Source organism: Netta rufina (genome assembly GCF_964035555.1).
Source record: "Netta rufina genome assembly, chromosome: 2".
Lineage (NCBI taxonomy): Eukaryota > Metazoa > Chordata > Aves > Anseriformes > Anatidae > Netta > Netta rufina.
The window spans coordinates 94,257,413-94,280,293 of record NC_140124.1 but is presented as its reverse complement, the minus strand read 5'-3'; the positions used below and the strand labels follow the sequence as shown (position 1 = coordinate 94,280,293).

General features: G+C 39.6%; 1 protein-coding gene across 1 annotated transcript in view; it reads right to left on the bottom strand.

The window, feature by feature from the left end:
* The window catches only part of GALNT12 (polypeptide N-acetylgalactosaminyltransferase 12), a gene marked incomplete at its 5' end in the record, with an annotated part of 45,256 nt that overhangs the window by 14,087 nt on the left and 8,288 nt on the right, over nt 1-22,881 (bottom strand). Inside the window, 6 exons of the mRNA XM_084282955.1 lie at nt 3,292-3,423; nt 5,867-6,043; nt 12,844-12,961; nt 15,299-15,484; nt 18,204-18,393; nt 19,107-19,276. Coding sequence (XP_084139081.1) covers nt 3,292-3,423; nt 5,867-6,043; nt 12,844-12,961; nt 15,299-15,484; nt 18,204-18,393; nt 19,107-19,276 — 973 coding nt within the window. The remainder of the gene's footprint in view (nt 1-3,291; nt 3,424-5,866; nt 6,044-12,843; nt 12,962-15,298; nt 15,485-18,203; nt 18,394-19,106; nt 19,277-22,881) is intronic.

Genomic DNA, 22,881 nt, shown 5'->3' with positions numbered 1-22,881 from the left:
CCTTGCTTTGTAGCTGTGCACTTCCACTTACCACTAACAGCAAAAGGTCACAGCACTGCCCAGTCCCCCTATTTTCACATAACTGCACAGTGCAGCAGTGTCAGAGTGCTGATATTAAACCCAGGGTGGCTCAGAGCCCTTCCTAGAGGTGCCCACACCAGCCACTGCAAGCTAGTGTTTGTGAACAGACCTAGCCTGGGCTACCTAGATGGACAATCGGCACAGAGCACAGGTGGGGTTCAGGTCTTTTAAAGACTCCACACCAAATGAAGCACCAGCACAGCACAGACTTTGCTGATGGCTGCGTACTCAAGGATGGCCAAACCAATCTAAAGAAAGAGAGAAACAGGAGGGCCTTTCCAGAAACACTGATATCTTGGTATTTCAGCCCATTAGGTGCCTACCAACTTCACTCCTGCAAAAACAAACCACCACTAACAGAATCAAAGTCAAAAGGTTTAATTTCTGGCCCACGCAGAGCTCCAGAGCTGCACATGCACTCCAGAGCCCAAGGATGTGTATATCTATCCAAGGCTTAAAAATTATTTTAAAAAGGCAGGTAGCTTGAGCCAAGGAAGGAGATGGAGCATGACTATGGCCATAACCTGGCAGCTGAGGTGTCCCAGGAAGAAACTCCCTGCACTCTCAGCAAGAGCTCTCAAAGTTTCTAGCGTGCTTTGTTTCACCATGCCACTGTGCTAAACAGTGCTGGGAGTTCAGATGGGAAGCCAGATTGACTTCTCCAAATTTTCCTTACTCTTCAGTGAAAATAGTGAATAGGAACTTACAAGGTGCTCCTGCACAGATGCTATGTGAGAAAGGGTTTTGATCAAATGGAGTTTTGTTAAGATATTTTTATGGAATTTGTCCTTATGGTATTTTCTATCTAATGTTGGTATCTCATACAGCAATTTAAACTTTTTCCAAATGTTTGAGATAATATAAAAGGGGAAAATTTAAGTTTTGAACTTCACTGTTCCATCACTGGAACTTTAAAGAAAAATCTGACTTAAATTAAAAAAAAAAAAACACAAACAAGAACATGAGTAATATTCATAGTACCCCTTCTCAAAGTATGATTCTGTTCAGAGTACCTAGTGAAAGCAGCATTGTGACATTCCAGATTTACTGTTGCTAAATGGTTTTGGTACGAAGCATAGGAATTTTATTAGTGTGATACCCTTCCCTATTTCTATGCCTCAGGTAGTTTGTAAGAAGGTAATCATGACTCAAGCAAAAATATTCAAAAAAATCTGTATGTTTGAATAAAGTTGTAGGCAGCAGACATTTTCAGACAACCAATCGTGGTAGAGAATTTAAAAATTTATCGAGGTATCAAGAGAAAAACGCTAGCACAAGTGTCTAGCTGCCAGTGCAGGACACCGAGTTCCACTCAACAATTCCTGCATTTCTTTCATTATTTTGTGGCTGACCTATGGGTAATCTTAGAAAGATTTTCAATTTCAGTATAAAGATTTTCAAGGAAGAGAGAAATCCCCATTTCCCTTGGCAATTTCTTTGAACAATTAAATAACCTCACGCTAAGCAGAGATGTTAACAAAGCCAAAACTTTTAAACACCGTATTTTGTGAACCAAAAAAACCACTACACAGCTAACACAGGAGTAAAGAACACGATCAATGATTCATTGAAGTTAGCAGATGGGACTCAGTATCCACAAATCAGTTGAATCAGTAGGTGTCATTTTTGTACTGTCACTTTTTTTAGAGTATAACTGTACTTTAATCACATTTTAAACTCTTCCTGCCAGAAAACGGTGTATTCTCATTATGCTCACAACTAGATGACAGCATTTACGAATTGTTTTTAGAGAAATATATAGAGCACACCTAAATTACCCTGTTGATACCTTCAGGAGCTCTGAACAAGAATTATTTTTTCGAGGTATTGTCCTAGACACCTTTCTTGAGGATGACACACACAGTTAATCATGGAAAGAACTGCACAAATCCCTTCCCTTCCCAAGAAGGGAGAAACGCTATCACTACCATGAGTCTAGGCTTTCTTTTGGCAGGTGAAGGATGGAGGCAGAGGGGAGGTGTTAGATAATAGTGGATACTACCCTTCCTACCAGTGATCACATAGTTTTTCCAATTCTAGTGCAAGCTCAAAGACAAGTGGAACAGGGTGGCTTCACTTTTAGAGGCTCCTCGTGGATTTTGCTACATTGCTGCTGACTGATGCTCACCCAGAGGGAGATGTAGCTCCCTGGGGGAAACTGTGCTGTTTCCCTATTTGAATCTTTTTCATTCAACAGGTAACAAAGCTATTAAAGAAGACTGCAGGGAGATGTGGTTCCTATCTGTTTTGTATGCACACAATGATCAGTCTCTTTCCCTCCTCCAGAGACAACCCAGCAGAAACTGAGTAACTGGAGTGCAGACAACAGCAAGCCAGGGCTGCTGTGATACTGTCTGCATGTGATGAAGCAGTGTTGGAATGCAGCTTAGCTAGATTTGCAGAGTGACTGAGATACAACAAAAGTACCTAAAAGTCAATGTGGCATGTGTAATCAGGGACGTATGTTATACATCTTTGCCAGGCAGAAAGGTGAAGCCTCATCTTCCTGATATGACATGCAGCAGGTATATGTTGATTTTTCAGAGGAAACAGTATTTGCTTCATTATCTGTCTTTATCCCTTCCAAATGAGATTACAGTAACATAATATACGTGATGCTATAATTTGTATTTATTTGTAAGTTGCAAATAGCATAGAAAGTTGTTGTCTCTTCAAAAATAAGAGAATTCTCATATTGAGCCAACGAAAATTGCTTACGAACCAATGCTGGTCAAAAGTGACCTCCAGATTAAAAATTAACACATTGGTTTTGATATAGCAAGTTCTGTATGATCGATCATCAATTTTAATCAGATAAAACATACAAATACATGTGTCAAGGCACACTGTCTATTTTCAAATTGAAAACTTGAACAAAATACTTCAGTACTCTTTTTTTTTTTGTGTGTGTTATGCAACATTTCAAGAAATTAAAACGTCATCCTTTGCTTGCTTTAACACTCTCAAGATGTCATTTTGAAGGTGTAGTTCATGGCAATGTTACCAGTTCTCCCACTCTTTCACAGAACTCCTTTATAAATAGTATCCCCTCATGTAAAGATTCTGATAGAAACCACATTTTGAAGCCTACCAATTCTAACTAAACTCTATCAAATTTCCAAACTGTTTTTGGCATAAAAATACCTTCGTAGTGAGTTAGCAGGAGAGCTCAGAGAATTGCGAGGAAGCCTGTTCCCAGCCACCACATACCATGCCGAAGAAGCCTGGTCTGTCCTCAGGTACGTGAAGCTCTGGGTACACGTTCTCCAAGAACCATTTGAAGTCCTTACATTTCAGCTTCTCTCGGAGGAGTCTCCTCTCTGTCACGTCTCCATATGGTTCCTGAAAGAAAAAAATAATAATTAAAAAACCAGAACAGATGCTCCCTTTTAAATTATCTGTATACATTATTAGGAACCGTATGCTAAAGTGATAAGTAGGACTTTTAACCAGGAAAAATCCCCATGTTTGGGTGCTGCACTTGATTTCATTATCCTTCCATTTGTAAAATGTTGACAAAAAAGGAACTGGAATGGTGCACACAGAATTTTAAAGCGTTCTAGAAGACAGTCGGTCTGAGAAAACTCCAGAATATCTGCAAGTGAGGAAGTCCCTGAATACAGATTGCTGAAACTGAGAAAGTGTAGTGAAAAATACACTTCTTTTAGCTGGATAATTGAAAATCTCAAAAGCAGTGAATGAATCTTGAGAATTTTAAATTATTCCATCATCCATTTGTAAATTACCTATAAAAACATTTTTCCACTTAACTGATGAGATTTGTAAAATCTGCCAGGGATTCCTTCAAAATTCACGTGGGTATTTTTTGGGTGGGGGCGTGTGAAATCTTAAATCTTCAGAGAAAAACCTTCAATGTAGACTTTCTCCTGTCTACAGATGGGAGCACAGTTCACATCTTTTCAAGCCTATCTTCCAAATCTATCTTTATATTGACTAGGGACTTCAGACACTCAGGCATGATTTAGTGTTTGCAGTCTCCAGACTCTTGCAGGTCACTTGACACACTCTTTTATCACACCAAAAATATATTTGCTTTTCTCAAAACTGTGGAAATATCACTGAAAACACAAAGCAGATGTAAAACAGAGGCAGGGATGCCTGCTTGAATAAACAAACAGCATGACATATTAGTTCCAAGGTCTGAACATTAATCTTAAAGCAAAACTTTACAGAACCAGATTCCACGGCCTTAGCATCAATCATTTTTTCCATTATACTGTGGAACTGCATGCTTGGGCTAGATGAAGTAAAAGGTTCTGAATTCAGCTGTTGAAGCCTATGGTGCACAGAATATTATGGAAACCACAACGCATTGGTGGCAGCTTTGATACATGAAAAAAATAAATGCAAGAGTCCCAGCTTACAGCCACCATGTTACAAGCAAGCCAATATGCGAAACTTATGTTACTAGCACGCAAATAACCTTTAAAGTTCTGTCACGACAGGCATCAGCCACCCAGAACTTAACAAGAAAAACTGCCAGTATGTATTGCTGTTTCCTCTTTGCATATGACACGCAGAATCAGGCTAGTGTTGCCTGTGAACTTCCAAAGTCTTTGGATACACAAAAAACATACTTCTCTCAACATCAGACTCCAAGGATAAAACGTAAATGCAGTTTATGATGTTAAGTTAAAACAATTATTATTAATACATAAACTATAATAACCTAATTGCCCAGTTTAATCTGAAGGAACATGAGGTGGAAGCTAAAGAAAGTCTCCCCCAGCCTCCTCCGGCACTTCTTCAAATCACCATGTTTTTAAAAGAATATTCTTGTCACAGGCATTTCTGCCGGGATATGGGACACTCACATATCAGAAACCCGCTGTCTCGTCTCTCAGTTCTGGTCAGGTGTAGTCAGAGGTGGGTGTCCAGCAGCATGTGCTGCACAGCTTGTTTCTGCCTTCCAGCCTACAGGCCCCTTCTTATAAGTGAGCTACCAATTTGCACACTCCTTTACTGTTCTGACCTACTCAAATTTTACACTATTCATCTACTGAAATATCTTGCTAACCAATTAACATATTTTCTTCTTCACTGAAAATAAAAATATTAACTTAAAAAAAATAAACAAAACAAAAAAAACTAACAGAACAGACACTGCAAACATTCCAATAAAATTATTTTCATCAGAGTTTCCAGAATTGATTTTCATCAACTTAATGTTTTCAACATTGATTTTATTTTATTTTTGTTTGTTTGTTTATTTAAATTGAACGTTGTGCAACGGTAAATTAAACTTGGGAAAATCCATTTTGTTTTACATCAACACAAAGTTTCACCATTAACGCAAGAACGGTGATCTTACTAAATATTATTACCAAGCTGTTCTCTTAAAGATCTACTGCCTATTGAACTGTGTTAACTTGCATTGTGTTTCTGTTCTGCAATTTTATTTATATATATATATTTTTTAAAATCAATAGAATCTTGGATCACCAGATCACCTGTTTCACAGAAGCATACATTTCAAGATAAACAGTTCCTCCTTTCTTGGGTCAATTGCTTAACTTTATTCTTTTGTTTATTTATTCATTCATCCATTATTGCCACAAGTTTAGCCACCTTCCCAACTTACCAAATTTCTAATTTTCCTAAGAAATTAAAGAATTACTGTATATACATTTATTCACTGTTTGGGAAAATGTTTCAGAATAATAAATATTAAAAAGCCCTTCACATTAAACATTAGTTAAATTATCAGTTATTTCATTGAAAAGAAATTCAACTCCAATTCCAAGAACAATGGACTTTAACTCACCAGGCGAGCGTGTGGGTTTCGATGGTAATAAAGCTCTTTATATTCATCCATCCACACTTCAGCTGCACGTACGCTGTTTGCCAAAGCCTTAGACCGTGAGTAGGGAGCTTGTTTGGGGAAAACGTGGCCTACGTGTGAGCATGGGTGGATCTCAAGACTTCCTCCACACTGCCATATCTGAACAAAGAAGATACATTGTGCACCATTAATTTCAGTCTTCGTAAGCACAAGGATAGAGGAACAACACACCTTTGCAAGGACAATACTTTCCTCAAGAACATCACAGAGGATTATAAGCAACATATGCAATAATTTTGTGTCTCATCTAGTGAATAATGTGGATTAAATTGCTTGCTCATGAACTCAGAGCAGATCACTGGGAGTAACACTGCTGGTTTTATCCTTTTCTTAGTTTTATTTTCTCTAAAGGCAAAGTAGGAAAGGGTCTGCAATATTTCTACAGACCTAAATGCAATCTACTATTCAAGTTATACAGGCATTATTAACAAAAGTGCCATATTTCTAGTCCAAATTAATCAGACAAATAGCCTCCTCAGAAAGAAACTGATGACAGCTACCAGAAACTTAACCTTTCTTTGCCTGTATTCTACTGGCAAGCTGACTTGTCAAAACTTGTAAGCTTGTCATGGTGGAATACAATTACTTGTGCTCCCATTTGTATATTCGCCATATCAGAATAGAGGTGTGGGTGCCTAGTCATAAAATGTGACTAACCTTTTTAGTAAGACAACTGGAACAGGAACCCAAGACCCAACACACAAGTCAACAAACAAATCCTGTAACTGACCCATGGTAGGCCAAACAGTATCTGAGAAAATAAGCCCATCCCTGTCTAAGTAAATGAGTATTTCTACTTGTGGTTGAGGAAAGTACATGAGGCTTAATGGGGAACTGGCAGAACTCAGGGCTCTGGCTCACCAGGCCAGGAGACGTACACCAGAGCAGGTAGAAGCCAAGCAGGGACACTAGTCGCAGCACTCTGTACAAATTTCCCTAATTATACTCCTTGCCCTTGAAAACTGAGGCCAATGTTTCTAACAGACCTTTTGCAGTCCAACCCCATGGCCACATCCCTACCATCATTTTGGATCTCCAGCTTGAGCTAATGAAAGGAAAGCACAGCCAGGTGCCTGCCACGTAACGCTGCGCATCAGCACAACGTGGCAAGCTTCTAGTTTCTAAAGGGTGCCTGATACATGGTTCTTGAGATTTAGTCAGGTGGGAGGAAAGGGAAGACACGTTGCTGCACTTGGACAACCTTGAGGCTATCACCAATGTCTCCCACAGACTTTCTTTAGAAGTTTTTTGCAAGCCAGCACTCCAGTGAGCTAATTCTCCTCACTTATTCAACCACGTGTAGGTGGCAACTCGTGTTTCCCAAGTAAATGGAGGAGAAGGAAATTAGGCTACGAGTTGCTTAAGGGGTACAGAGGTTTGCTGCCTGACGACCCTTTTGTATGATGCATACATATTTAATTACCTGTTATGGAAATAAATGCAGCAGGTGGGAAAACTATGAGGCAGAAAATGAAACCTTTGTTCTTAACAATGACAACAGATTGGTGGTAGGCCTTCCCCCAGCTCTCCCAGAATTTTTAGGGAGCCAGAAGTCACTACAGATGAAGGCCTCCAGCACACTCAAGATGGATGTTGCCTTCAGAAGGCTAATTTATTTTTGTAAGTTACTTGTGATTTCTCTCAAATATCATAATTTAGAGATCAATGACAGTTGTCTCAGTTCCGCTGGTTTGGTTTTGGATAATGATGTTAGACTGACAAACACTTCTACGCATGGCACAACACTGTGCTTACTGACAAAATTTAAGCCCTCTAATACATATGTTTACTTTTAAAACAACTTAAAGGTTTTCCTAAAAGTATAGGTAATTCATTGCACAACCGTGCAGAGCACTGTGCAATCTTCACTGCCTGGATTTAAACTGATTTCTTGGCTTTCATAGGAGGTTTCTCTGGTCTTTTTCTCATATGGGAAACCAGTGTGGTTTTCTTTTGAACAGAAAAATGATTAAAGGAGTTACACAGCAAACCCGTGGTTCCATACTGATCTCTTAAACAACTTGCATTTTTTCAAATAAAAGTTACTGCTGTTTCAAAAGCCACTAGAAAATTAGTCAACCACTTTCACTTTAGGACCTCCCTTATTGAGATTTTGTTTCAAAACCATAGCTATTTTACATTATAATTTTTATATCTAAGATTATAGTTTTTAAAACTGAAATTTATCAGACGAAAATTTTGTCAGCAAATATTAAGGTCCATTAAATTTATTAAAGTCTATCAATTTCCATATAAGCGTTTTTCATTGATGATTTGTGTTTTGATCAGTCTGTTTTCAACAAGAACATGTGAGCAATGGACCAGAAAGCCTACTGAAGCAAAAGTGTGGAGTTTTAAAAACAAAAAATACATTTTCTTCTACTCTTCCATAATAAAGTCTGATTTAAACGGAGTAAAGCAGCCCAACTATTTATTAAATTGCTGCTAAAGTGAGAATTCCACATCTGAATTTTCAGTAATTAAAATTCTGGATTTCCCTCAGAAAATAACTGTAGGTTGCTAAGCGGTGCTCATTAAATTCTTCTTCCTTCATTAAAAACGTTTAAAAGTTCCTGTCTTACTATTACAAAATAAAAATGAGATATATTTCAGCTGATTCTTCAAAATATTTATTTATTTTAAAAGAAAGCACATTTTGACTTCTATCTAGAATCAGGTACAAATGGAGAGCTGAAAGTAGATCAAGGAATTCAACAGAGACACCAAATTTGATCACTAAGAGCTAAATAAGTGACTCTGTGGAAGCTTCTCCCCTGAAACTATTTCCACATCCTGTAATATAGAGAGGCACATTAGATTTCATTTATACTTTGCCTGCTCACGTGCATGCAAATATGTTTCTCTGCTAGGTCTGTCTAACTAGCAGGTCTGATTATAAAAGCATACCTTTTTTTTCCCCACCACAAGAAGAAAACAAGGTGACATTGGTTTTACTTTCACTTTCATCTTGATGTACACAGGCTATAAACATCTTTTCTTTTCTTTACAGGGATGAATGCTTGCATCAGGAAAGAATAACAATAACAGTACAGCTCTCACCTTGGGAGCCCTGTCCCTGCCAAGCTCTTGAGAGAAGTGACCCAATTGCTGGGTCAACAAATGCTAAATAAGAAAACCAAATTGGTGTCAAGAAAGTAGTTTGCCCTATGAGCTACATTCTCCATGGTAGCATTTTAGGACTCTCCAGAAAGAAAGAAAGAGAAAAAAAAAAAAAAAAGAAAAAGATGGTACATCCTGAACAAAGACAGGGGGATGCAGCCTGTCCCCTAGCCCACGCAAGCTACTGCTATTGCAGAAGAAATTTCCACACTGTGAAACAATACAAAAAGATTAGAGAAGAGACCATTCAATTGGAGTTGCAGCAGGACCAACAGACAAGGAAATTATATATATATAAAAAAATGATTTAGCAGTAAGTAATTTTGCCTTTTTGAATACACGCATTTTTCCTTTGTGCTGTGACAGTGGGTGAAAGGACAGATCACAGACATACCAGCCTTCCCCAGAAGAAAACTTCCCTGCTAGTGGCACTGCAGTGTAGAAAATAAATAAATAAATAAAAAATCTGCAACCAGCTCAATTGGCAAAGGAGATGAGAGGGCATTGCTTTGCATCCCTTCGGAAGAGGAGCTTCAGTGCCCATTATGCCCATGAAGTGAAGTTTTATCTAGCCAAATAGCTTAATGCTACCCCAAATCAAGGCACATTGACTCGATTCTGCATTCAGCACACAGCCTCAGTCTCCCTTAGTCAGAAGCTTTCAGGCAAAGCTTTGTCCTTATTGCACCTCTCAAAACCACAGAGAACTTCTTCAGCTTAGAATAAACGAAGTGAGAGAAAGAGGAGGCTTGAGAACAAGTTGCTTCTTGTCCTTAGGAAGGGGGTAGTGTCTTCAGAGATGAGAAGAAGAATGAATTAGTTTACAGTGAGTTTCAGTATCCCTGTTCCTCATTTTCAGGTCTGTTAGGTCCAGAAACCACACAGATGAGGATTAGCACTGCTTTATCCCTCTTGACCTTCTTCAGCACTGTGAGCAGCAAGAAGAGCACACAAAGAACATTTTTAGTGCTCTGCTCCCTTCCACAAAAAGCCTCACTGCAGGAGGCATGCACAGGGGGGCTTGAAATCAAACAGAGGAAACATGTCGCCTGCGGTTTGGCTCCAAATGCCTAGGTCTTGCTGGCAATCTGCACTGGTGTAATCAATGTGCCCAGGCGTATTTGCTGGCCCTTGGAGCAGCTGCCATGGCACGGTCCACCCTGCCAAACTGTCTGTCCCCAGTTTGACAGCCGCTCAGTCCATCTGCAGCCTGCAGGGAGTTGGACCAGTCCCTGAGAAGAAAACCTTTCCATGGGTCAATGAGGCAAAGCCATTGCTCAGTCACACTTTTGCATCACATGGGGTCAAACCCATGTTTAAGGAAAGTAGCAACATAAAAAGAGACGTCTGCAAGAGCCCAGCATAGATCAATGGCAATAGCTTGGACTGAAGGCAGCAGACAGACCAGGGGCACTCCCTTTAATATAGGGTAGGGGCTGGGCCTGTCCTTGTCCTGTCTGCAAGCCTCAGTTTCCTAAAAAGTGAGGTGTGAAGAGCAGAGAGTGAAGAACTGCATGCACAAGGCCGTCTTCCAGGCTTTCTGCAAGGAGCTGGTTTTGGGCTGCAAGCCCCATAGCCCCACAATCCACCTCAGAGAAGAAAAGCACTGTCATCTGGGGCAGTGCTACCCCTGATTCCTACTGGTCAGACAAAAACCATTTTGGGGTCACCAAATCTGTGACAGTCAGGATCCCAGCAGACATTTCAGCACCGTGAAGCAGATCCTGTAACGCCCAGTTCTGCCAACTGTGGTTGTTGCTTCCAAGCTCACTGCTTTGGGAGAGGTGCAACTTCCTGCTGAGAGGCAGTATATACCATACTGTTTTCAACACCAGCATCCTCTCCTCCTCACTGGTGCTTGGTCTGGTTGTGCATGCATTAGCAGACACAAACAAGTGCCTGCAAGAGCCGGTCTTGCTCAAGAGATGCGCACACCTCATGTGATTGCTACTGTGATGCTACATGTTTGCAGAAGACAGTGTCTTTCTCTCCGAAGCAACTGGCTGCTGACAGTCTCCAGTCTCTCCTTAGTTGTCTACTGCAACGCTGTGATAGCTAAGCAAGGAAGAGATGCACCACCAGGTGTGTACATTACCCTATGAGAGCAAGCATCTCTCCCCAGAAATGCATGACTACCTCATCGCCATCACCCCTTCCTCATCCCTCCTAAGCAAGAAAAACAATTTTCACTCACCAAAGAGAGCTGGGGTTGGCACTCACAAGCAGGCTGCTTTCCAGCTTAACCTGCCTTGGATTGTGAGTGATGGAGCCCCCTCCTACACCACATGAAGTGTCTTATCCTAAGACTGCTTCTTCACAGTGACAAGCACCATCGATTCTTTGGGGCTGCGAGTATGAACTCAACCCATTGCTGCTTGCGGCTGCCTGAGAAGCCTTGCAAAAGGAGGCACAAAAACCATTTCATCAAGAGCTATTTTGTAGCTCCTGACCCCGTGACTGAGTGATTATCCCAAAGAGAAGTGCCTTCCTGTGGAAAGAAGAGACTACTGTAATGCACACATCAATGCAGGTCGCATGAGAACTGGAGCCAGCTGGGAGGTGCCTGCTTCAGAAGCTCCCAGACCTCACAAAGGTGGGTAAGCTGCTCTGAGCCTCAGGCTGAGGCCCCTGAATTTGCTGAGATGAGTGAGCTGTGATGTTGGACTTCAGTGCTGGAGAAACTTATCTTTATGTGAAATAGGAGGCAGTCAGGACTTCAGATCAAACAGTGATCCCAACTGAGAATTCCTCCTGCAGAAAGAAACCATGTCATTTCTGGGTCAGTGCTTATTGTCCTCCTTAGCCCTCTTCTTCCCTAATTTTTGTGTCCTCTTTGCTCGGATTTCTGCAGTACAGGAGACAGGCACAGCAGCCACAAAGACTGCACGCTTCTTCCATTAACAGCCAGACATCTAAAGCAAGGTATTCTGCTGATGCTTCCTTTCTCGTGAGAGTGCTTTTTACCATAAAAATACTACTTATCCCTGAAAGCTGCTCTCGCCTAGTAAAAACCAAAACCAAACCACCAATCCCCACCCCCTGCAATCCAGCGACAGACCCAAAATGCAAATATGACCATGAAATATATCTAATGAGGAACAGAAAAAACAAAAAGGGAAGGTATGGATGGCAAATTGTGAACTCCCTGCAAGTCAAAAATAAAACCGTGGGGAACGTTTTAAAGCACCACTGTATTACTTCCACAAACTAAGAGTGACGTGGGACAAACCAGGAACAGGCAGTGGGAATCAGCAGCAGTAACACATAACAGCAAAGCTGAGGAGGACATGACTCCTTTACTCCTCCAGCCTGGCCTGGCTCAGATCTCTCTCTTCCTCTGCCCTTAAGTCCTTTCCATTCCAGCACAGCTATCTGTCTGCTTCCTGACTGAGCCCAGGTCCACCCTCTGATGGGGCACCTCCCTACGGTTCCTGGAGATTTTCCCCTTGCCTTTTGTAACCTTTACATAAACTTTTCCTGACATGAAACAGAATAAACCCTTTAAGAAACACAGGCTAGCTCATCCTGTCCTGCTGATAACATCCATCAGCTGCTGTCTGTTCTCTCTATCAACCGAGCACTCCAGAGTCAATTACAAACATGTCTTTCCAACTATCTGCTTCAAGCCACAGAATGTAAACTTCATATTCTAATACCATACAGCTGCTTATATTTTATGCTGACATTCAGAACATCTCTTTGAGTAAAAGGATGTGAAGAAACAAGTAAGAAACATTTTTATGCTTATGAAAAACACAACATTCAATTGAACCACCTACCCTAAATGAGAACTCAAGGTTTTCTCCTCCCCAGACTTCCATTCCTGTGTCGTATGAACCAAGATAATCAAAATACTTCTTGCTGACAGAAAACAATCCTCCTGCCATGGTTGGAGACCTACAAAAGAGAACAGTAACTCTGGATTGAATTAAAAGCAAAAAATATATATATGAATTAAAGAACCAATGCAATGGATTATAAATACATTTTTACTATCCATTTTCTCAGTCTTCTGAACACAAAGTGACAATCAGCCATTAATCAGTTAGGTACTACACTGTTAGGCCATTTGAAGTTAACTTTTTACTAATAAAGCCATATGATAAACGAGCTCCAGAATGTATTAAAATAAAAATAACAATGAAATGACAGAAGATAAAAATTGTTAAGATAAATCTTTGCACTTACAGCATATTTGAAACTGCCCATAAATGACTAGCCTCTTACCTTCAAAAAACAGAACATAAGCAGAACTATTTTAGTCAGTTCTGAAATTCTAAGTGCAATATATGCCTGTATTTTCCTGAAGTGATAAGCAAACACAGATCTGTGCTTTAACAATTAACTACAACATTCCTGATCCCATTAATATCAAGTGGGAAAGCTCTCAGACATCAACAGAGAGGAATTACATAAATATAGCCTCTGGAGAGATTCTTCCTTTCCAAGAAGACCTGCCCACCTGTATTTTTTTGTTTGTTTGTTTACTATGTTTGACAAAAAATCAGGGGCCAAGATTGAAACCACACTGATGGGGCATGCTAAAAGGGCACAAGGCCCGGAGCCACAGCACAGTTAAGGGATGTTCTTTCAGTAGGGTAGTGTGTGCTTGTGTATATAAAATTAACTACGTTCAATCTTGCTCCTAATTGTTTACAATCTAAGCAAATGACCCTCTTTAAAGTGCCAACCAAATAATGCAGGTTGGAAATAAATTCAGCTGACACTTATGAATTTTACTAAATTGCTATTGATATACAAATTAATGAATGCTAGGTGTAACAATCAGTTATTCTTAATATGTCAAAACTAATTTTACCAGCCATCTTTTTGAAGCAATAGTTTTATACTGTCATATGTTGTTTCAAAGAATGGAAAGAGATGAGGTGAGACGGAAGGGAAAAAAAAAATCTCCATAAACATTCAAGCTCTTCTGTCTCACTCCAAATCTAGTCTCTCCAAACATAACTGTCAGTGATATCAGCCTCTCAGCACTGCTGCTTTCTTCAGATAACCGTACCACTTGCAGAGCTCGGTCCTCAGACTACCTTGAAGCTTTATCCCTCATCGTTTTCCCCTTGGCATTCCAAAAACAAATCCTTCTCGTGGAGAAGAAAAGCATCATATTTAAGCTAGCAGCTTTAAAAGTTTTGACTCTATTTTGAAACTTTTTTTTGGAGTATGTGAACTAATATATGCTGAGAAGGGCTAATTTACTGCCTCATTTTTCCCATTAAAAAAAAAAAAGCAAGCTTCTTTTCTCTCAGCTGAGGATAAATTCGTTAATATTTGTGAAGTACTGGGTATTATTATCATGATAAGCGACCTAGAAAAGACAGGGAAGAATGAATCATTCTGTATTTGTTGTAGGCTATAAGATGACAGATTATAAATAAAAGCAAGGACTAACAAAATCGTGACGTTAAAAGTGCTGAACAGCTGCTTCATTTCTCACAATGCACTGCTGAAACACAGCAACTTCCAAGCGGAGTGCAGCATGCTCTCAGCTCTCAGGATTTTGTTTACAGTGCCCATCTTCCAGATGCATCCTTTGCAAACTTACCCCACCCTCTCCTAAAATACAGTAGGTATGTACAGTAACACCTACAGATTGCAACTCTTGCAAACAGAATTAAAAGCCACTATGAAGACATTGACATGAACTCCTATGAGTCAGTCCCTCAGAAACTGTGGTGGGTAGACTACACCATTTCAACTCAAACGAGGCACTTGCAAACGGGTTCTTTGAGAACAGACCAAGGAGCCATTGCTATTGTTACAGCACAGATAGTCTTCTGAATGATTTCTGCCCTCTTGTTGCTTTCTATTTTTTTTTTTCACTTTTTCACTGTTGACTATGACACATTTTTTACAACATGGATCTCTTTGTTTTGCATAGAGGACATCCTGCATTATTAATTACAAAGTTACAACATTTCCTTGCGCTGATAAGTGTCTGTGGCAGTTTGTCTGAAGAAGTGACTATTTGTGCAATAAGGATTCCACCCAAAAGATTACACAGGAATTTCAGTTTTTAAAGCAATATTTTTTCCAGCAGCATGGTGCTTTTTCTGGAGCTATTCCAGAAAATAGGGAACCAAACAAAATATGTAATGTAACTATAAGTGGTAAGCACTCATTTATTACATATTTTGTCAGCACCTGACATTTCCAACTGAAGTCAAAAGTACTCACAACATTCAATGTTTAAGAACAGGATGCATAAAAATTAACCTGATCACATCGATCTTGGACTTTCTTCGTTTCTGTTCTTTTTCAGGGATACTATGCCAAGTGAAGACCAGCCTCCAGTCAAATCCACCAATCTGTGGCTCACCAGCATTTCCCAAGTACTCAAATGTATTCCAGTCAATAACATCAATAACAGGGCAGACGACAGCCGATTCTTCTTCCGCAATCCTAAGATGTTTTTAAAATAAGAGAAAGGTGACTTCTATTAGAAGCTTCTCTCAAAAACAGAGCTGTCAAGAAAAGAAAACAATGGTGAATACCAAACACAAAATTTTGCCCTGTTTCAACTAACGCTGCAATACAAGCGAAAAGCAGCTACAAGAATAATCACCAATTTTTTGTTGAGGATGCATCAAGAGGATGCACCAGGATGGACTCAGCTGCAGGCATCTGGCAAGCAGCATTCTTCCTGGACAGTGGAAGTGAGAGATATGCCAGCTGGCTTGAGATAACAGGTTCTGCATCTGGCTCAGCTGTCATATCTAGCATCATATTCTCAACAAAAACATCTATTTTGTTTTGTACAGGTAGCTGCTTCTGAAATATTAAGAGAGATGAGCATTTAAGTGGGATTCCTGGATTTTCTCAGAGACAAAACTGTGTCATCTTTCAGCGTGGCCATAATCATTCTCCAGGGACAAATAAGGTGTCTAGGGTCTATGACCCTCAAAGTCACAGTTATTCTTATAAATGTGATCATCTTCTAAAGGTTACAGTAAACACTACTACAGTAATTCAAAAAGATGCCATGAGCTTAAAACAATAAACCACATGTGATGTTTCCATGTGGGAATTAGATTATAGAGGAGGCCTCAAGAAACCATATCACCACAGGAAGTTAAAAGGACAAACAAGACAGTCCTGCAGATAACATCACTATCAGCAAATGTGATCCAAAGATAGTTAAGATCCTTATCAGTACTAAGAGCACATCAGAGCTGAGGACATCCCTTGCAAGCCTACTTCTGCAAGGAGATAAACTTCCTCCCATGTCTCAATGCCATGCAGGGTTTTCTGGATTCCTTTCCAAAAGTATTTGCCCTCACAAAAGACAGTGAGACCCTTTGCCTTAATTTCTTGAAAGGCCTGTCCTGATACCACAAGAGATGAACTTCAAGCATGCAAGCCGAAGCTAAGGCTTTTCTCCTAAATCACTCTTTAGTGGTCTTTTCCATGCTAGTCTTAGACATCTCTGGTTAGTTCAATGAAAAAGTAGCTTGTTTGACTTTGGGACTTGTTTAGCCCTGCATCTTCTGATTTACATGTTGTTCTGTTTTTCTTCTTTGGGAGAAGAAGAAAAAAAAAAAAAGAACATGCTCTCTGGCCATACAAGATCTGAGGCATCTATCCTTCAAGGGGAGTTAGTTCCTCGTGGGATTGAGGCTTAAAACCCACAGGCTGAACAAGGGGCTTTGGCTCTGTTACACTCAACTCTCTGGAATTAGAGCACCTTGTGGTGGTTAAATACAGCGGAGAACAGAAGTGGCTCCAAAAAAGTATTGTCAGAGCAGAGAAAGACTGCCTTAAACGTGAAACGGTCCCTTCTTGTTGCCACTGGGGAAACGCAACACAGCTGTTTTCTTCTCTAAAATCCTACACTGAAGTTCTATTTGGCAGAGTGCACAAAAGGGCTTATACAAATATTGCTGTCTCCCACCTCACTTGCATAAATGTTATGCACAAAGCAACGAGAAGGTTACAAACACAGAGAGAAAAAAATCCCAATCCAATGGAAAAAACCTTTGCTCTTGAAGAGGATTTTAAAAAAAATAAATATTTGGCACATGGTCAGTGAAAAAAACATCACTTTTTCTGTAAATTAAGATTTAACCAGCTGGTACAATGCACAAGCAGTTTACAAATACAGCAGTGGCTGCACTGCAAAATGCTAACACTGTCACATTGCTTCCACACATTTGAGCCAATGCCATACAAACAATCCCCTAGAGATGGATATCTGCATCTAGAGCAAAAAGGGCACCAATTCCAAGATACACACAGAGATAACTTTTTACAGAAGGCAATTTTTTACACATTAGAATTACCTGAACTCTTTCTCAAGACTGCCATCTAGTGGCTTGCTAAGAAAAGTGAAGTCTGCCCTCTGTTTCTTCATACTAATTCTTTTATTTTTAATCCTTTTTCTTTCTTCACATTATCTGTGCTGTTTATAGTTAACCCACAATTATCTGGAATATACCTGGCATGAAATTTAGAAAAAAAAAAGACACTTCTAAGAAGAAAATAGTTACTCCAGAAACAATCTCAAAGGTACAATGGGGTGTTTGTTCCTCTTAGAAATCTATCTCCAGTTTGCACAGCCCATCTCTGACATCTGCAATACCTGATATAGGACCTTTACAGAATGCAAATCAAGCCACTGATCTTGCAGAAAGGATTTATTTATTTTCAAGGTGTTTTAAATTGAGATGTTTTTCTATATGCAGTATCTAGGAGGTCTGATTCAGGTACTCTGCTAATGATGTCAAATGAGGTATGCTGTCCTGAAAAAGAGGATGTCTCAGGGTCCATATCTTTTGAGAAAATCATCTTACTCACCCAGGTTGATAACCACATTACTTAAGGTAGTTTTCACAGCTGGGGGTGGATTCTCCTCCTGAAAAATTTTCACTTCTCTGAAGAAAAAGAGCAGCTTGGCTCTCAAGAAAAATAAATAAATAAATAGTCTACCTCCTCATCTTTCAGACTTCTATTTTCTATTCCTCTGCCAGGAGAAAAATACTTGCATTGCCTCGGGGACCAGACTGTGGTAACCTTTGGAAAAGGTCTATGAAGAGTGATTTTTCCCCTGCAGAGCGCAGGAATGTGCCAAACTGACTCTTTTCCTTCTGCCTCAGGACAAAGTCGGGACAGAGCATAACTCTACCTTTCCAGAAGTGGTTCCAGCCAGCCCTCATGGCACTCACAGTGGCAGTCCAGGAAGGTCAGGATGTCCCCTTTGGCTATAGAAGCCCCCAGCAGTCGGGCTCGAACCAGCCCTTCTCTCTTGTTTGCACGGATCAGACGCACCTTGCGTAAACCAGCTACGTAGTTTTCCAAACGCTCCTTTAAATGCTCTGTAACAAAAGAAAGAAAAGAATATAGTTCTTTACTTATTCATTTATGGCACGCTACAGGATACCTTTTTTCCAGGAGCATATAACTTACAGTAGTACTTTGATGATGCTTGGAGTTAGAGCTCTGATTCTGCTATCCTGTCTATGTAAGGAAAGGGTAAAGATGGACAAAAATCAGTTACTTTTAGGAAACAGAATGCTTCATATTTGCCTCTGCTATTCAATTCCAAAATGTTACATGTATCTCAAATGTGAAGGTTTTATCATGTAGCAGTTTTGTTCTTAACACAATTTACGTGTGATAGAAAATATCAGCATTGTCTTGTGTCCTATAAGTAAAGAGAACGTCTGTTTGTATGTGAATTATTACTATAAATGACACCATCACAACCTTGGAGCACACAAAACATGCTCAAATTATCAAAGGTGAAACACACTGACCAGACTGCAGTTACACGTATATGCAGGCACTCACACTATAGCAAAGCAAACATGCTGCCCCACTCAAAACTAAACTTCATCCAGAACTTGAGATTTTCACTGCCATGCAAGAGACAAAATGTTTTCCAGTTAGATTCCCGTGTTGTACAGTTTCATGGTGTGTTACCAAAGAGCAGATCTTTTCCTCCCATGGACTGGCTGACAAAACAAAACAAAAAACAAACAAACAAACAAACAAAAAATCCAACATTATTTAGAATTATTCTTCCTACCTTTGTCACTGTAATCATCCACAAGGATAACTTCTTCTAACAGTATATCTGGAGATGTCTCAAGAACACTATGAACGGTCCGCAGAAGTGTTGACCAAGCCTCATTATAGAAAGCTATCACAACTGATGTTTTCGGCAGGCTATAGTAGTCGTACTTCTTCTCTTTGCATCTGTAAGCAAGGGGACTACATTTAGTCAAAGTGCAAAAGAATTTGTTAATTTTCAGAAAAGTATTCTCAAATTAAGAGTCCATATGCTACTTACCAACTGTAAAAAGGACTACCTAAAGGATCTTAAAAGAACCATGTGTGTATGGAGTAGTCATGCAAACACTTTTAGAAAGCTGGTCTTCCAGAAGTCCTATTTCTACAGTAATATTATGATTAAAATTCTGCAGTGCCAGAAAAATGTAAACAGAAAAATAATAGGAGGGCTAGTGTATGTACATTGGCTGCCTTTGCACAAAATTACTACAAGTATAGGAGCGAGCAATGGTTAAAATACGCCTCACAGATTACAGAAAGGAAAAAAAAAAAAGGAGAAATAAAAAACTGAAGTGGGGTAAAAAAAAAATAAAATTACTGTATACTTGTATTTTGGAAAATAAAACAAGTGCTAGACGGTAAAAATATAACTGTGAAGAAACAGCAATATATAAAGAGAAAAAAAAAGCAGTAACAGAACTAAGAAGTATGTACACTAAAGCATAATTCGGGAAGACCACAGAGCTGCCAAGATATAATAGTGAAATCCACAAAAACACATAATTTTAAAAATGCATGGTTTTGGCTCCATGGAGAGCCAGCAGGTTTGCAAACCTTTGAATTAAGCTCCAGAATGTATTTCCTATAAAAATATATATGAACTTCTCTAAATGAACATAAGGATGCCAAGAAACTTCCAGATGAGCCAAACGTATAAATTAAAGATTTCCCTCATCTGAAAGAATTTTAAAATAATGTCAGTACTTATCACCACTCTTCCCCATTTCTTCAAGCACTCTCTGTATTGGTAAGTTTGCTACCCACCAAAATAAATGGTTTTGAGATTTGAGAGGCATTCTGTGCTTCCTGCTTAATGCCTGGAAGACACCAGGGTTTGTTGGGAGCACAGGGACACACTTCAGGTTCTGTAAATTGCTAAGGACCAGAAGGTACTGCAGCACGCAAGATGCCTCTCCCACCAAGACCAGAAATCCTCTAAAACCCACACAACTTAGGGCTGAATGGGTAAACCAAAGCAGAACCAGAAAAAAAAAAAAAAGGAAACAGAAGCAAATATGGCAGCAACATACAGTAGTCCCCCCTCAAAACACACAGACAACGACATGGAAACTGCTTACCTAGAGCACACTGAGACTGCATTTACTGCTATGCAATGCTGCTGTGCTAGCAATAAAGAGACTTCTTACAGTTTTGTTTAAAGACTAGGCAATATTTGGTAATATCTGTGGTATAACAAATGAAACAAAGTTTGTATCTGAGAAAACACTTCTAAAATTAAAATTTTTAGGAGTGGAAAAGAAAATAAAAGTACATAGAGTACTTCTGTAATAAATACCTGAAAATGAGGAAGCAATGAGGAGAAATGATACTTGGGCAGAGTAGGAAGAGAGACATGTGCTTCTCAAACATGACAGGAATGCTATGTAACACCATTCATTTTATATGATATGTATACACGTATCCACTCACACGTAGTACTCGTTCCTCCAGGCTGTAATCTTTGCTAAGACACTGCATACAAAGATCTACCTCACACCAGTAGCTGGTGACAGAAATAATTTACTTTGCCAAATGTTCATGTATTAACACATGAAAAAGGAGTAACATTTTAATTAACTTTTTTCTCTAAGAACATCACAGAAAACCAACCATATGAATCCAATTTTAGAAATACATATTTACTTTAGCCTATTGAAAAGCAATTATGTTCATTACTGCCAGGAAAAAATCTTGTTATATATCACAATCACTTCTAACAGGTAATTTCAGTTCATTTCTTGATGGAAACAGGATCGTTACCTACCCATTTTAGAAAACTTAAGGAAAGAGAAAATAAATAGGAGAAAACCTCCAGGAAAGCCTTCTCTGGAAAATGTCTCAAGAAGATTCATGGAATAATAAAATTGCATTCCCTTATTTAAAAAGGGAAAGGAAATCCAAAAGGTTTAAAGAAGCTTATAAACCTAATTATAGATTAAAGACTTCAATGGATTTGCCTGAAAATTACATGCTGGAGACAGGAAACATAATTTGGCAGAGAATATGGCAGTCCCCAGACTGCTCCTGATTCATCGTGTGTTTCTGCCTCCTCCATCGAGCATTACCAAGGCTGTAGAGAAAAGCCTCTTACAGGACAGACCAGAGCCCATGTTTCTTAGGTTTATGAAGTCAGAAGTCAAGGAAGAGGCTGAAATAGGGAAAAAAAAAAAAAAAATCAACTTGTCAAGCACAGTAACCTATTATCGGTATGGCAAGGAGGAGAGCTGGCTCCCTTGGGCTGCTCTCGGCGCTCAGTCCCCTGCAGCCAGCTCCCACCTAGCAGAAAAACCTCAGTCTCCCGACATACCAAAACACCCAGCACACTACCAAAAGCTCAGTTTCTTAGTGCATTGCATTTATTTGTGTGTGTGTGTGGGGGGGGGGGGGGGGGGGAACAATCAGCATGCATGTACCAACAATTTGAAAACTTTTAATTAAAAAAAGTTATTTAGCTTCTATGCAAGTTTACATGTTTACCTCAGAAATTATTTTCAAGACACATATCCATTCCTAGATTACTGCTAAACTGCTGCCTGTCTCAAATATTGTCACTAAAATGCAGTATATTTTCCTTTATCGTTCTGTATTGAAGGAAATTTCAAATAGTTTTTCTCAGTCTTATAATGCCATTGTAGACATCACAAACCTAAAGCACTTAAACCCTTGAAAAATAATGATGCAAGAAAATCATGAAAAAGAATGTTTTTCTGAAATACCAATGTTTAGAAGTGTCATTGCTTAACAATTAAGGAGGATATTGACATTAAACATCAACACTTAAAGAAAAACAAGCTTTGAAAAAAACACTACAGATATGAAACCTGACTTCAAGGCTAGCGGTCTCTATTTCCCAGAGTCTACTTACAACAATGATCTTCACATCACATCTTCTGCATCCACCCTTGCAAACTTCCAGATGCGTTTCTATTCCTGATGTGTCACTCAAGTATCCAAGCCCCTACTTTCTAGGTGAATCACTTCACTCCTACTTTGGGTTACGGAGAACAACAAACACGTATCAGTTACAGTATGTCATTAAAATGACAGGGAGGATATAAACTGGTGACAGTAGTCCAAAAATATGTTTGTGCAGATAGAGAATGTGTATTTATACTGCCTATATGTCAAGTTGCTTTCCGCTCCTAAGGCACAATTCAGTGCCACCCCCAGACACCCAACATTGTCCTCGCCTAGGCCAAGGGCCTACAGTCAGACAGCATTACCTGCACCTCACGGCAGCCATCTAAAAGCCAGGAGCCATCCTTGAGCTGGTTGTCTGGGCTCTGCGTGCCCATAAAGACAAAGCCAGACGGTGATATCCCTCATACTCCTGGAATACTTATCCAGGATGGACAAACAAGCCTTGATAGGCCCCCACCACTCCTTTGGCAACAGAGGTTCAGTACAGCATCTACTCAAACATTTACCTTCATCAAATGAAAACGCATCACCATACAGCAGTCTTGTGGGGTTTTCACTTTATTTCTTTACACTGCCTTTGCAAATTCCAT